The sequence below is a fragment of the Nomascus leucogenys genome, chromosome 4, assembly GCF_006542625.1.
Source record: "Nomascus leucogenys isolate Asia chromosome 4, Asia_NLE_v1, whole genome shotgun sequence".
In the NCBI taxonomy this organism is placed as follows: Eukaryota; Metazoa; Chordata; class Mammalia; order Primates; family Hylobatidae; genus Nomascus; species Nomascus leucogenys.
Window position 1 is genome coordinate 61,464,223 of NC_044384.1, and position 16,711 is coordinate 61,480,933.

At 35.6% G+C, this 16,711-nt stretch overlaps 1 protein-coding gene across 2 annotated transcripts in view; it reads right to left on the bottom strand.

Annotated features, from left to right (window-relative positions):
- Window positions 1-2,673: 2,673 nt before the first annotated feature.
- METTL4 (methyltransferase like 4) overlaps window positions 2,674-16,711 on the bottom strand; it is a 31,900-nt gene continuing 17,862 nt past the window's right edge. Inside the window, exons 6-9 of one of the 2 annotated variants that reach the window (XM_003262021.3) lie at window positions 12,668-12,842; window positions 9,968-10,074; window positions 9,510-9,601; window positions 2,674-4,284 (exon numbers count right to left, since the gene is read on the bottom strand). In XM_003262021.3, coding sequence (XP_003262069.2) covers window positions 4,139-4,284; window positions 9,510-9,601; window positions 9,968-10,074; window positions 12,668-12,842 — 520 coding nt within the window. In that variant the 3' untranslated portion in view covers window positions 2,674-4,138. The remainder of the gene's footprint in view (window positions 4,285-9,509; window positions 9,602-9,967; window positions 10,075-12,667; window positions 12,843-16,711) is intronic. The other variant, XM_030810684.1, reaches the window with a different exon arrangement.

Sequence of the window (16,711 nt, forward strand, 5' to 3'; positions counted from 1 at the left end):
TTACATATGAACCACTCTACATTTGCCCCAGCCCATACAATGAACCTCTGATTAGTAGCTGATGGACCTACTATTAAGATCTCAAGTTCATGAGCAAACATGATATAACAAAAAGTGCCTTAATTTAGGAACCAGAATAGAATTCAAGTCTTGGTTATTAACCTTATGAGTAGCCTCTGTGACCCTATTCCCTCATTACACCTATACCTTTGTAATATTGTTTTGAAGATAAAGTGAAACAAAGTAAAAGAACTCTAGTAGCCACAGAACAGTGCCAATAGTGCTGTGGTGCTTACCAAGGCATGGTAGGCCAGTGGTGCATGACATGAATCAAATGAGGTAAATCGGACAGCATCTTCAGGGAAGGGAAAGTCCTTTGAAGTGATTATAATCCTCTCAATCACATCAGGAGAAAAGCCAGCATCTGCCTGAAACTGAATACATAAAAATGCTCAAAAGATATGTGTAAGTCTGAGATGGTAAGATTTGGGGGCCCATGATTCTCTTGTGAGAATGAGTTTGCATCATAGAATTTAGAGGAGTAGAACAGGACAAGGTAAAGAGAGCCTGCAGCAAGGACAGAGCAAAGGCAGATCTAAAGCTAGGCCCAGATCTAGATCCAGACTTATATCCCCAGTGTCATGGACTAGGCTGAAGGCCACTGACCCATGGTGATGTTGGCCTCCCTCAAAGGTTGGCATTCAAGAGAAGAAACCTATCCCATTGGTGCCTTTCAGACCATCTGAAGAAACAGGACTTCTTTACTTGGTCTGTGCCTTATCAACTGGAAAATCCCCTGGGTGGCAAATAAAGATCAACTTCCTAACACCTGCAGCAAAGTGTAACACATCTATTTTGAACCAAATTTACGTGGCATGGGCCTGAAGTCTCTGAACATAGAAGAAACATCATCGCTAAAAGGCGACCTATTTAGCACCTGTGGAATTCAACAAAGAGCAATGTAGAGTAGCTACACAGCTTAGTCAACACAGCAGGAGGCAATCAAAACACGAAGCCCAAAGCCACATGTGGCCCTTGTTTTGTTTCTTAGGCAGGACCACAATGGGAAAGGAGATTTCATAGCTTCCTCATGTATGAAATCAGGTGCAGGTTATGAATAAGAAAAAGATTAAGAAAAAAAGGATGTTTAGACAGAAAAACTGTATGGGCAGTTTAATAATGCTCAGGCAAAGGGATGGAACTAACATTTAATTTCCAGTGCATTCCCTGATTGAGAGTCCAGACTGTGGTAAGAACTTTTTTACCTGAAATTAAAAACAAAAAACAAAAAAACTTGTCACATTTTTGGAGTGCTTAAAATGTTCCAAGCACTATTACAAGTGCCTTGCATGTATTAACTCATTTAATCCTCATAACAACTCTATGAGGTAGTATTATTATCACCTATATGCATGAATGGACACCAAGGCCTAAAGATTTAATTAACTTGCTCAAAGCCAAAAGCCAGCTGGGTTCAAATCCACACTAGCTGGCTTTAGACTGCACTGACTGTGCCACACTGAACTTATTGCCTTAGGTACAAAAAAGATCTTGTGTCTACAGTGGCCAAGAGAAAAAAGAACTGGGTCAAACTTTGACTAGAGGGTAAAAATAAAGGCTGAGGAAGAAAGGAGGACAAATGATAAAAAGATCAAGTTTTTTAAAGAGAATCTGTTTCCAAGAGTAGTTGTGATTTTGTGTGTTTTGTATTCTGTGATTTTACTCTGCTGGATCTCATGTAGAAGGGTGAAAGAGTCAGAGAAAGGCCAAGAATTCCAAGGATATGACGTTATGAGGCACAATTCCCCCAGTTTCTTGAGTGATGTTAGCAGTTAAGCACGTAGAGGCAAAAGAACTCGAGGGGGAAAGCTAGAGGGTAATCCTATCACTTGAGAAATCCTTAGTCATTTGCTCAGTTTTCCATGTTTTTACATAGAATACAGCATGGGCTATGGAGTCAGGAAACTGTGCATCCTAGTTCTGACACTTGCTGTGTGTTTACAGACAAAACAGTCCCCTGGGCTTCAGCTTTCTCAACTATTAAATGAAGGTTGTATCTATCTCTCAGGGTTATGCGAGGATTAAATGCGATAAGTAAAAAGCATAGCAGAGTAACATACACTACTCAACAAATGTTAGCTATACCCCTTTGCCTAAGCATTATTACCAAGAGTCCTAAAAGACCTTAAGCCTATAAAAAGAATGTGATAGAAAAAAACCCCACAAAATTCTTACAAGTTATAAAAATAATACAGGAAGGTCTGAATGAAAACGCTCTAAAATATGTAAGTCCAACAGGTCAGTTGGCTAAACCAACTGTAATAATGAAGTCAAAGTTTGATGTTCATATTCCTTCATTTTTGTTCTCACAAGGTATGTTATTGTTAAAATTTGCAGACTCCTTTGTTTAAAAAGGAGCCCAATAATTAAACTGGTGTTAAAACAAGGTCCACAGGTTTTACAACTTCAGAGTAGAGCTAAAACTAGTAGTCTTGCAACGTGAATAACAGACTCATTGAATTAAGATTCTTTTTCTTTCAGTGCTAGTATTTATGATGCAAAAATAAAAGTCCAAAAACTTGGTGAGGATAAAATGTTCCCACAAAGTATATAAAATCTATAAATTTTATATAGATTTTATATAGAAGCTGGAAAGAATTCAAATGAGATCATGAGAAGTTTGCTTCAAGTTTAATACCTTTTTCCTTTTAAATAACAAGTTAGAATAGCTCCATAAACACAAAATTAAGCCTCTGATACTATACTCACACACTCAAAGGATGAACAAATTTCAAAAATAACATATTTTTCTTTGACAAAATCAGTAAATTGGCAAGCTTGTCAAAGAATCATTTCAGTCTAACATTTTACTTAGTGGATAAATATTTGTCAACAATCTGTAAATAGTATAAATGCTTTTCTCAAAATGCTAAGTGAAAGAAGCCAGGCACAATAGATTACACATTGCATGATTCCATTTATATGAAATTCTCAAACAGCAAAACTAATGATAGAAAGCAAACCAATGTTTGCCAGGGGCCAAGGATAGGAGCAGGGGATGGACTGCAAAAGGAAAAATGAGAAGTTTTCAGGGTAAAGAAAGTGTTCTGTATCACGATCACTGTGGCAGACAGACAACTGTATATATGTTTTCAAAATTCACTGAATTTGACACTGAAAATTGGAGAATTTTGTGAAAATTATACCTCAATTTTTAAAAAGTTAATACGTAATAAATCAATATGCATTTCAAAGAATCATTTCAGTCAAAATATTTTACTTGGTAGACAAATATTTATTTGTAGAAAATCTATAAATAATATTTTTTTCACAATCACACTGTTTACTTGCTGCCATGTTTATTATAAGGAATAGCTTTTCATTTTCTTCTAGAAAAATAAGCAAAACCAAAAAGTGCTTGGAAAGTGACCTTGAATGCAATTTAAAACCCTACAAAAATGCCTTATAAACTCAGTATACTAATGCAGTACTTGGCAGATCTTTGAATATTTTTTCCAGAACGTAATAGTATACCAGAGGTTGCAAATTCAGGTCACACAAGGGCCAAGTGGATGACATAAGTGAGCAGCATGGCGGCAGTGGTACTGTGGCAAAGTGGAGAGCACAAGGCTCTTCCCAAGTGGGCCACCACCGCTAGGTCCTGCAGACGGATGCCAGGAAAGAACAGAGGCCTCTGTGTAGCCACAGCCTCTGATGTTTAAAAAGAAGCAGAAATCTGGACTTTAATGTGAAATATCCCTATTTTTTAGAATAATGGTTCTAAATGTTTTTTACAACACTATATGGGCCACACAAAACACATCCATAGATAGGATTAAGACCTCTGGTCCACGGTGTATGTTTTCTGAACTTTTTCAATAGCATGGTCTTGCCATCTTTATAACTGCTTACCACTTAATTTGTATAGTCTAGAATAACATAGAATGTTAGTGCAACTCAAGTAAAATTCATCTTAAAATACATGAAGGCTAGTCACTTCTGGTCCCTTACTGAAAAAAACAAGTCCTGTTTATATTCTAAGAATACGGGTTGGTAACAAAATAAAAAAATCAGTTAGAATGAAGGGAAAAGTGGTGAGGAAACAATGAAGAAACCACTACTTTAATCAAGATCATAGTCAGCTTCCAGACTCCAGAGCAATAAAATAATCCACATGCTGAAATTTGAGAACTTCATTGCCCCAACTAGTCCAACCTGGCTGTAAATTTCGAGCAAACAACTCCAAATATTCCCCATCTGGCTTGATGTAGTCTTTTAAAACCTCTGTTTAAAAAAGAGAAAGAACACAAAAATTATTATTGAGGAAGGAATCCACTTCCTTTTAGCAGTTAGGAGTAGAAAGGGAGAAATGTTTCATTTTGTTCTTAAAAGACAGCAAATTAATTTCAAGGATTTTATCACAGGCTTTACTATTTATAGTACTATTTATAGTTAGAAAGCCATTTAAAATAAGTACCCTTGAGACTGGGAACAATACCATCTGAACTTCCATAGTCCTGGTTTACTGGTTTCCTTTGTAGATGAGAAATGAGGACTTTTTAACACCTACTAGGTGACTTTTCAGTTTTCCAATACTGCTGATATATCTCCTGAGTACTAACTTTATTTATTTATTTAATTTTTTTTTTTTTTTTTTTTTGAGACAAGAGTCTCGCACTGTCACCCAGGCTGGAGTGCAATGGTGCAATCTCGGCTCACTGCAACCTCCACCTCCCGAGTTCAAGCGATTCTCCTATCTCAGCCTCCCAGGTAGCTGGGATTACAGGCACACGTCGCCACTCCCAGCTAATTTTTTGTATTTTAGTAGAGATGGGGTTTCACCATGTTTCCCAGGCTGGTCTCAAACTCCTGACCTCAGGCAATCCACTCGCCTCGGCCTCCCAAAGTGCTAGGATTACAGGCAGGAGCCACTGCACCCAGCCAATTTATTTTTAATAAATATAATCCATACATGAAAAAGAGCTCTAAAAAAAAATTCAAAAACAACCCATTTAAAAAATAATAAGATAAAAGTCTCTCTGCAATATAAACTTTAATAAAATAATAATAAATGAAGAGCTGGATATAGACAGAAATACTGAGAACAAATAACTAACATTTAAATAACTAGCCCCCTTAGCAGTAAATTGGTAGCACTAAGAACATTTCTTCATTTTCAAATTATAGATCCTTCTTTACCTAAAATTTCATCATGGTATTTCCACAGTTAAGTATTCCTTGTATTATTCAATGTATTAATAACTACTGAACATTGTATTTTGTTAGGGAAAGAGCTGTAGGCTAAAGAGCTGTTGTCTACACTAAAAGAGAGAAAAGAAGAACACAGAAACTTTTTGAAAAGCACATGTTCGCTGGGCGCGGTGGCTCAAGCCTGTAATCCCAGCACTTTGGGAGGCCGAGGCGGGCGGATCACAAGGTCAGGAGATCAAGACCATCCTGGCTAACACGGTGAAACCCCGTCTCTACTAAAAATACAAAAAATTAGCCGGGCGTGGTGGCGGGCGCCTGTAGTCACAGCTGCTTGGGAGGCTGAGGCAGGAGAATGGCATGAACCTGGGAGACGGAGCTTGCAGTGAGCCGAGATCGCACCACTGCACTCCAGCCTGGGTGACAGAGCAAGACTCTGTCTCAAAAAAAAAAAAAAAAAAAAAAAAGAAAAGAAAAGCACATGTTCACTCAATTGGATGACAAATACTTAAATCAATTTAATCTTGATCATGCTGCTGGTTAGCTATGCTAACCACCTAATAGGAATTTGGTATAAAATTCAGATAAGAAAAATTACTAGAAAAGGTAAAATTTGGTTCATAATTGCTATGTAAGATTGCGCTTGGAAGAAATCTATCAAATTTCCTTTAGGAATGATAAAGGTTCTTTAGGAATACTAGAGACAGGTAAGGTTTAAAAGAGAATATATCAAATATTTTAGGTTTCATCATGTTCTTCAGTTGCTCTCACAGCAAAATACTTGTTCATCTGTCAGAAAGTACTGGTCCTGTTTAGCAAAAATCAAAGAAGAATTAAAAGGTTTCACTGTCTATAATTCAAGTGAACTCAAATTTGGGCTTTGATGAGTTCTAGGAGATACTGGCACAAAGGCTTCTAACCCTTTCCTAAGTACATAAATTAAATGCTACTAACCTTGAAAGAGAAAGATTTCCCTAGAGTCTTAGAGGACGATAACTCTACATCACTTTTCCATTTTCTTCCCATGAATTTAATGCCTTACCAGCCTCAATTCACTTTTAATGTGGTCTAAGGTTACACTGAAGAAAGGTTTTCTTTGTTTTTGTTTCATTTGTTCAGATTTTTGGTACGAAGATGTTAGCAACCCTATTTTAGAAATTTAAACTGGAGTCAGCCAGTCAAAAATGTTTCCTCTTCTGAGCACCCACTATAATCAGTGTTATAAAACTTAACAAAGGAAGCAGAATATCCATGTTTTATGAGAGTTTACAATCTAATAGAAAATAATGGCCAGGTACTTGGATGGAGTGGAAAAATACATACAACCTAACCCCATTTACTGCCATCCTATTTTCTCAATGTAATAAGTTTTTGCATGGTTCTTTTCCTTTCTAGTTAAGAAAAACAGAATATTAAGTTGTGTTTTTATAATGTTAACTACAATTATTTTATTTCAAAATAAGGGAGAAGAAATAAAGGCAAATTAATAAAAATGGATTATTCTGGTTTTTAAATATTAATTTAAAAATAAATGTGAATGTATAAATTTAAACATGAGTATGACACATAAACTTCGACAATTACATAACATCTGGAGTTAGTAAAAACACATTTTAACCAATGGAGAGGATGCAATCTGTGCACAGCTAGTCATTTCCTTTTTGCTCTGAAAGCATGGGGCAGGAGTAAGAGAGAAGTGGCCCAAACATCAGTGCATATAATCCCATCAACTAAACTTCACTCTTCAGATGTAAACTGTTAGTATGTAAAGCAGTAAAAAGTGGAAATTCCTCTAAGGTAAAACGTGAAAGCTAAAATTTTGATTTAAATACTTTATTTCATGATTTTCCTACCTTAAATCTTCAAACAATATCTCTTTTTAATGTTAGGTTGTAAACCATAGCTATTGATAGCTTATCTTTCAGTCGCAGAAAATTTCAAAACTTATGCAAATGTATCATTTTGAAATGCCATATGCTACCAATGTGGTCTCCTACATTTTGCAACAGAAATAACCAATTAAACTTAAAAAAAAAAATCAGGGTGTTTTCTAGATACAAAAGAGAAAACATTTCATTTTATGAATTTGCATAAAACAGTTTAAGAATATTTAAATGTAAAAGCTGTAAGCATTATATACAGAATATATATCATCCCAAACTCCTAGAGTTATGACTTCAGGGTAAAATATACTGCAGAAATCTGAGAGATGCTTTTTGAAATATATAGAAACATGAACTATACTAAATATATAGAAACATTAACTATACTAAAAATATATACAGTAACATGAACTCAAAAATAAAATATTACAATATTTCCTATCACTACTTAACCAAAACATAAGATTTTATATATATATGGAGTTATTCAGATGTTTCCTCCAGAATCTCACTTTTGTTTTTAAATGTTTTCAATCCTAAAAATGTGTTTGTGCTGCTCTCTACTGGGAATGAGGAAGAACTGCATTTCAAAGATATAAGCTGTAATGCTTTAGGGCAAGACTCATTTTTATTCACTATTTTAAAACCTGTCTCCAGAGGCTCATCTTTAAATATAACTTTATTTTATTTTAAAGGAATTGATAAATAGTTTACTATCATTTCAGAATGAAAAGTTTATGGTCTTAGCTTTTGAATTTTTAAAAGAAAAAAATAAGGTTTGAGACAAACACTAGCTTTGTTACCAAGTGATAAATAAAATTCAAATGAGAGGAATACATATACATATATAATCAGGTATTACTAGTGCCAAGTATAATTTTTTTTCATGAGGAACAATGCAATCTCACTTTCATTTGAGTTATATATTAAAGCATTAAAGGTCTATGACAGTCCAAAGCATAAAGCAATCGATTATTCACTGAGAATCCTTCTTAGTCAAAGAATGGATTATCAGGTAGACATCTCTATATGTCTCAAATGAAGAAATACTATAAACACCCTTCTAGAGGCTAGGGTGCAGTGGCTCATGCGTGTAATCCCAGCACTTTGGGAGGCCGAGGTGGGCAGATCACTTGAGGTCATGAGTTCGAGACCAGCCTGGCCAACATGGCGAAACCCCGTCTCTACTAAAAATACAAAAATTAGCCAGGCATGGTGGCACACGTCTGTAGGCCCAGCCACTCAGGAGGCTGAGGCAGGAGAATCGCTTGAACCCAGGAGGTAGAGGCTGCAGTGACCCAAGATCAGGCCACTGTATGTGACAGAGTGAGAATCCATCTCAAAAAAAAAAAAAAAATTAAAAAAGGACCCTTCTCCATAAACTATTTAAGATAACAGAAATCCTAAGTGCCAGCAATAAAAATTCTCTAGGAATTTGTATTCACTTCCTACATATCCCAGTTCATGAACTACCTCATATTCTGCAAGGTAACATAAACTCCCTGTAGTTTTCCTGAGTGGCAACTTGTAGCAGTTTTTTGTTGGTAGAAATTACCAAACTAATAAAATATGTATTCCTGAAGAAATTCTTTGAAAATTAAACTTTGAATATCAAATTCAGTATCTCTCAAGGACTTATATTTCTGTTTTTAAACTCTGACTTGAAAAATTTAGCATTCATTGAGTTTCTACCACATGCTATGAACTTTAAATATAACTAATTCTCACAACTCTAGAAGACTAAATATCATTATTCCCTCTTTAAATAAGGACTTTGATATAGAAAAATATTTGAGTGACTTGCCCAACTCCCAGAGCCAGGATTCAAAATCACGTTAGTCCATTTCTAAAGCCAAATTCCCCACTATTCCCTGCTGCATAGTTTCATTGAATGATAAACATTATACGAAAGCATTAAGACTAGTGAGAATTTGCAGGCTGCAGCAATTACCTGTCAATGTTCCAGAAAAGCAACACTACCTTTAAAAAAAATGTAAAACTGAGAGCCACTAACCAAATATCAAGGGACTTCTATCTCTCTGACTACTATTCTCAGTTCCCGGTTTTAGAACAAGCAAGGGATAGAGCCCCAGTAGTAAAATAAAGGGTCTAGCTGAACTGCATCCTCAGATGCCCATCAGCATTCTTTGTGTCAGCCCAGTGATGGGAAGCAACTGATAGCAAGGGGAATCTGAAAAATGGTATAACTGGAAAAGTTGAGTAACATAAAACTAATCTATTCTCTATTTCATAGAGATAGAGAAATTCTGCTATGAATTCTGCTATAAAGTTTTAGAATATTCATTAACAACCTACATCTGACTTAATTTCCAAATCTGTAGGCCATTTAAATACTAAATGTACTCTTTTTTTCAAATTTGACAAAAGTGATAACAATTCTATTTTATAAAAACATACCAGCAAGCGGTGGCTTATGTGAGTGAAGAGTACAGGGCACGCTGACAATTAATTTGTGGTCTGGAATGGGGAGCACGTTTACATCTGCATTCCTAATTAAACAGAACAAGAAAGTAAACTATATTTTAAAAAACAATTTTCTATATATAAGCCACAGCTGCATTGATTTTTGTTCTCTTTCTGTATCTGATTTTAACACAAATTTTACAACCAATGAAAAAAATTAACAATTTAAGTATTGAGACATTCCTATAATTTCATTTTCTATAATAATGACAATTACACACTAGATAAAATATAGTTTCCTGTGCCATACCATCCATTCTTTTCTACACTGGACCATTTTCAGATTTTCAAAAACATAAAAATTTTAAAAAGTCAATGATTACTAAGCTAATCATTTTTAAAAGCATAAAAATTAATACATGTATACAATTTTGAAAAATCACCTTTCCTACCTCAATGGTAGAGCAGCTTTTTCTTGAACTCTCCCCAGTATAAGACCTTCATAGGGCTTTTTGTGTGGAGAATCTAATGGGAACACAAACTCTCCTGAATTGGTGATCTGATAGGAAGGAGCCAACAAAAGAGGGTTATTTTTTCCCATCACTATAGAGCTTCCACACACACACAAAAGAAATTAAACCTCCAGGCTAGTGATGTTCAGTAAAAATATTATGTGAGCCACATTTATCATTTTAAATTTCCTAATAGAAACATCAAAAGAAGTAAAAAAAAAATGCAATGAAATCAATTTTAATTATATATTTAATTCAATCTAACATACTTGAAATAGTCATTTCAATATGTAATCAATTCAAAAAAGTTACTGAGATATGTTACATTCTTTCTTTTGTACTATGCCTGAAATCCAAAGTGTATTTTATACTTGACAGTACATTTCAGTTTGGACTAGCCACATTTCAAGTGCTGAAGTGTCACATGTGTTAGTGGCTACCATATTAGACATTGCTTCTATAAGAGATTTTTTTAAATATCATATAAATATTTCAAATATAATTTCATTATCATCTTGCACATAAAACAATCTCTATTCTTAACTAAAATTGATTCCTGGAAACTATGTCATCAGTAATTTATTAGTTCATGCAAATAAAGTAATAAATGAATTACTAATGAACTAATAAATGAATTAGCAATATGACTAAGTAGATCATAATAACACGTTTCCCTTTAGTTACAGGAAATAGTATCATTAAACATTGTCAAAGCCAAAATTAATAAGGATAGAAAGTCGGTGGTTGATAGACAATACCTAGTCCAGAGACTGGCCCTTGGCATTATAAATTCAGAAATTCAATTTCACATTTCACCCTGGGATGATCATACTCTCAAAGACTCATTTAAGCTAATCAAACTAAAAATAATTTAAAATATCAATTCACTAATTTACCATGGGAATACATATTTTCACTGTCAGAATACTGATATCTGTGAAACCCTTTATCCGTTATCAATGTACCTAAACAACCAACTCAGTAATCAGAAAGTCTTTTATCTCTAGGGACAATCAGACACAGCATCTCCTATAAAAAGTGCTGTATAACTACTGGCACGTTGGGTAGTTTTTATACTCAATGCGCATTACTCCTCCTATCATAACAATATGTATAATTACCTAATAAATGCCTCATATAATAGATGATATTTATGTTTTAAATTCTGGTCTTACCATACCATCTCTTAGAACTGATAACTACTACAGAGTAATAATCTTAGTTTCTATGTATTAACATTTTACTGGGTTTGATTTCAAAAGGTTACCTCCTCCTGACTTTGGTCCCAGTTTCTGACTATAAAAGAACTATCATAATAGGCAAGACGGAACGGGGTAGTATATACTCCTATCACGGTCCTATACCAAATCAACCAACACTACGACCAAAGTACAGCATGAAAACAAAGACACAACTCTAAGTCTTTGTCAAGTCCCATAACATAGGTATAAATAAACAATATACACTTGTCCCGCCTTATCCACAGTTTCACTTTCCAGGGTTTCAGGTACTCATTCATGGTCAACCACAGTCCAGAGATAGGTAAGTACAGTACACTAAAATATTTTGAGAGAGAGACAGACCACATTCACATAACATTTACAGTATATTGCTATAATATTCTATTTTATTATTGGTTATTATTTATCTCTCTATTTATAAATTAAGCTTTCTCATAGGTATGTATGTATAGAAAAAAATCATATATGGGGTTCAGTACCATCCATGGTTTCAGGCATCCATTACGGGTCCTGGAACGTATCTCCCCAAGGATAAGGAGAACTACTGTACACAGCTTTTAGAAGATATTCCAGTAGATGAAAAAGTATACACAAAGCCATAAAAAGTACAACTCTACTGTGTCAAAAATGAGTATGCTTGCAATATAAACATTAAACACTAAAATAATAGCTTGGATTATCTTTTCAAAATTTAGGAAGGCTTTTATAGAAATCATCTAAATAGTCAATGTATCTTTAAAAGGAAACCTGATGAACTCTAAATTGATGCCTTATTTTTCTGTATTTTTTGGTAATCTTGTAGCATGCAGAGATATTAAAGATCATTCAACCAATTCTAGAGTTCAAATCATTTCTTTCAAAAATATGCACAGCAGCACAAAAGGCACTGAGGACCTAAGTTAAGATTTAGAGCGTAAAAGGTTCTTGGTTCTGGCATCTTCCCATCCCCTCTACAATGGGTTACTTTGCTATTCCTTGCCCTCATCCCCCACAAAATAAGAAAAAGAAATCACAAAGGGTGGTTGAAACTGTGAGTATATAAAGGGAAGAAGATGAAGGGTAAGACTATTTCTATGTTTGGTGATACACAATTCCCCAAAGTTTTTGTTTGTTGTTTTTTAAACTACAGACATAATCAGAGCTTTTAAAAATTTCATCCTGATATCTTCCTGACTGACTTCCCAAAGCCAGTAGTTTGAGGCCCCATTACAAAGATATATAAAAAAAAAAAAAAGCCTTGAGAATAAAAATATAAAAGTGGTAAGCAGCAAAACAAAAGTCTGAATTAGCCCATGTTGAAGGAGCACAGCAGTGACATGTTGAGCATTGCAAAGTAGATGCTACCTTTACGTGACTTCTATCAAGCTGTATTAACAAATAAGCTAACTTCTGAACTTACTTTTACCCAGTGCCACTCAGCAACTACCTCCACAGACCAAGAGGGATAAAGTTCTTCCTTTATAAAACGTAGGTGCTTCTGTCTATTGGTCACCCAAGTAACAAGAAGACAGTTTGGAGCAGCCAATTTAGGGATAGGTATTTGCTTTATTTGCAGGGGTGACAAATAACTGTACCTAAAAATAAACGGAAAAAAGGATGAGCAAAATTCACTGCAAAAAAAGAAAAATAAGCAGGGAGAAGACATGCATAACACTGACTCCACAAATGCAAAGCTCTTACTGCTATTTATTTGCGTAGCAAAATATAAAGCCACAGTGACACCCAGTGGACACATTATTACACACAAGTCAAAAATCACCTTTTTTTTAACTAGTTTAAAATCGTCAGGCTGTATTTTTTTGTCACTTCTAAATGCATTACATTTCAGTAATTTTACTATTTACAATATTTTTTCCCCAACTCAAAATTAAGCAAGTATTGTTGTTTAGATCCCATACTCTACGTTACACAGGAGCCCCGTCACAGTGAGTCTTGAAACAAGTCTCTCAATAACCTAAGTCAAACCCTACAAGCCTTACCTGGCACCAAATCAGTGTTGCAAAATCGGTAATGCTAAAGCCAATCTATTCCAATGAAGCTTCTCCTAGCCCTAGAATCCTCAAACCCTGCACAAACTGCTGACTCCCTGTGTCATCTATCATCTCACCCATCCTCATCTCCTCCCCACTGCATTTGCAACCCCCAATTTATCATCTTGCTTTTTGCCTGCCCAGTCAATTCCACTGGGTTCTCTAAAGCCCTCATATTTTCATTTTGTAAAACAAAATCTATAATCTTGTGCCTCCTGGCCATAGAGTATAATGGCTAGTTTGTCCTGCAAAAATACTACTTGCTCTACAATATTCAATCAAATGAATATGGCCCTTTCTCCAACATGCAGTGGAAGGGGAGAAGTCATTATTCTCCTGGCTCCCCCATTGCTGCTTCTAGGCTATAACTCATCCACCTTTGCAAAAAACCCTGTTCTCTTTGAGAGGTATGCTATCCAGCTATGTTAACCTCTACTGTTCCTCATTGAATCCATTTCATCCTCAACATATTCATTAAGGACTTAAGCTCTGAGATCCCACTACTTCACCAACACAAAACTGGCCATTATCCTGAACAATTTCAAAGCACAATCCATATAATGTACATACTTCGACTATTTTTCACCTAAACAAATACAACTGCCTTCATCCCACTTCCATAATCCACTCCAATGCCATAACCTGGACCCTGTCATCACTCACACTTGCTCCTTCTCTGAAACCATAAACATCAATCTCTGGCAATAACATCCTATGCCTCACCTACTCTTTGACTTTATCTAGCAGTTTATTGCTGATTACACCTACTCTTCTTCCCCGTGGACCACCAATTGTTTCACTGCCTTCTCACTAGCACTCTCAGTTCCCATACTCCCTTTACCCTTCAACCTCACAGTTCCTGCAAACCTCCAATCCTAAACCAGTATCACAATTTTATTCAACTTGTTTGTATAGGGAAAATCAGGTGAAGAAAATGCAGAAGAACTGGGTATTAAAAGTTTATGAAATCCATTATCAGGATCTCAAACTACTCATCAATTCTTTTACTTATCCTTGGTCAAGTACCACAAACCCTCACCACTTTTCAGATCCCTTGACCTAGATCTATTTTCAACTTCTCTAGTAGTTCTTTACCATCAACCTACAAATATGATTATCCTATCTCATTTGAAAAGAAGACGAGAAAAGGAGAAAGGAGAGAGGGAGAAGACAGAGTAAGAAAAGGAGAGGAAAAGGTGTGGAGGGGAGGAGAGGAGAGAGAAGAGGACAGAGAATACAGAAGAGAAATTCCCTCAATTCCATCACCTTCCATCTACAACTAAGCTAAGAACTTGTATGCAAATCCTACTTTATCTCCTTTATTTTATTCCTTAGTTGACTCCAATGGGACTTTTACCACTATGCCTACTCTGAAAAAAGTAAATGACTTCCTAATGGCCAAATGCAACAAACACTGGAATCCAGCTCTAGCATGTGACAACTGTATGTCAGGAACAATCAATAAGTATTTCTTAAAACAAATAGGGCTGGGTGTGGTGGCTTATGTCTGTAATCCCAACACTTTGGGAGGCCGAGGCAAGTGCATCAACTGAGGACAGAAGTTTGAGACTAGCCTGGCCAACATAGTGAAACCCCATCTCTACTAAAAAAAAAATACAAAAATTAGCCGGGTGTGGTGGCGGACACCTGTAATCCCAGCTACTCGGGAGGCTAAAGCAGGAGAATCACCTGAACCCAGGAGGTAAAGGTTGCAACGAGCCAAGATCATATCATTGCACTCCAGCCTGGGCGACAACAGCGAAACTCTGTCTCAAAAAAAATTAAATAAAATAAAAAATAAATAAATAAATAAGCAAAACAATTCAGATCTCAAGCACCCAAGTTTCCTGCCATCTAAACAAGTGCTCTTCCAGCAGACTAGTATTTCTCAAAGTGGTGAAAGAACTAATTTTGCTACACTATGAAGAATGTCAGGTCAAAAATTTGAAAGTACATGGTTTCAATAACTGCAGATTGCCTTAATTTAATTGGGTTGATTTGTGTGGAGAAAGAGGAAATATTCATATCGCCTTTTCTAGCTCTAATTTCATGGAAATCACTGAGCAAATTCTAAAATATGCATATTTATGTGATGCAATGGAAAGTATGCAAAAACCGAAAGAAAATGGCGAGAATGTGGAAAAACTAGACCCTTCATTGCTGGTGGGAATATAAAATGGTGCAGGCACTGTAGAAAATAGTTTGATAGCTCCTCAAAAATTTAAAGATAGAATTACATGGTGTAGTAATTCCACTTCTAGGTACACATCCAAGAGAACTATTAATAAAAATACATTCCCCAGAGTTAGCCAAACTGCAAAGTTTGAAGGCACAGTCCTCAAGACACCTCACTTCTAAAACCAACTGCAAGTTAAGGTAGTTTCCAAAGCCACCCATAGGATCAAAAATTTGCTAAACTAACAAGACTTACTGAAAGCTTTTATATTCATAGTTACAATTTCTCAGGGGTAAGGATACAAATTAAAAGCAGCCAAAGAAAGAGAGTTAAAAGATACTAAAGAAGTATGACAACTGAACATGTATAATCTAGACTTTTATTTGCTACAAAGGACATTCCTGGGACAATCAGTGTAGCTTGAATAATGTCTGTACATAATAGTGCCAAATCAATAAGAATATTATATCAATGTTGATTACCTATTTTGATAATTACATTATGTAGAACAATTATCTTTGTTTTTAGGAAATACATACTGAAATATTCAAGGCTAACTTACCCTTTCTCTTAATTAATTCATTCTCAAGTAACTCACAAAAAAATTATATAAAGATATAGATATCTACATAGACAGAAAACAGATACATGAATTCTTTGTATGATTCTTGCAACTTTAAAAGAAACAAATCTGGCCAGGCATGATGGCTCACACTTGTAATCTCAGCACTATGGAGGCTGAGGCAGGAGGATCTCTTGAGACTAGGGGTTCAACCTGGGCAACATAGCAAGACAATGACTCTACAAAAAAAATGTTTAAATAGCCGAGTGTAGTGGCATACACCTGTAGTCCCAGCTACTCAGGAGGCTTAGGCAGCAGCTACATCTGAACCAGAAGTTTGAGGCTGCAGTGAGCTGTGATTGCACCACTGCGTTCCAGCCTGGGCAACAGAGTGAGACCCTATTTCAAAATAAAAAAAAAGAAGAAGAAGAAGAAAAAGGAAAGAAAAGAAACAAATCCTACTGGCACAGCTCATAAACAAGAAGCATAAGAAAGGTGTGGATCACTGTGGAGAAGAAATTTCATATGAAGTTTAAGTCAAGAAAATTGGAATTTTTCAGTCTAGAAAACTGAAAAGTGAGAGAAAATATAACTGAAGACATTCATTAGAATTGAAAGGAAAAGGCCAGGCACAGTGGCTCACGTCTGTAATCCCAGCACTTTGGGAGGCCAAGG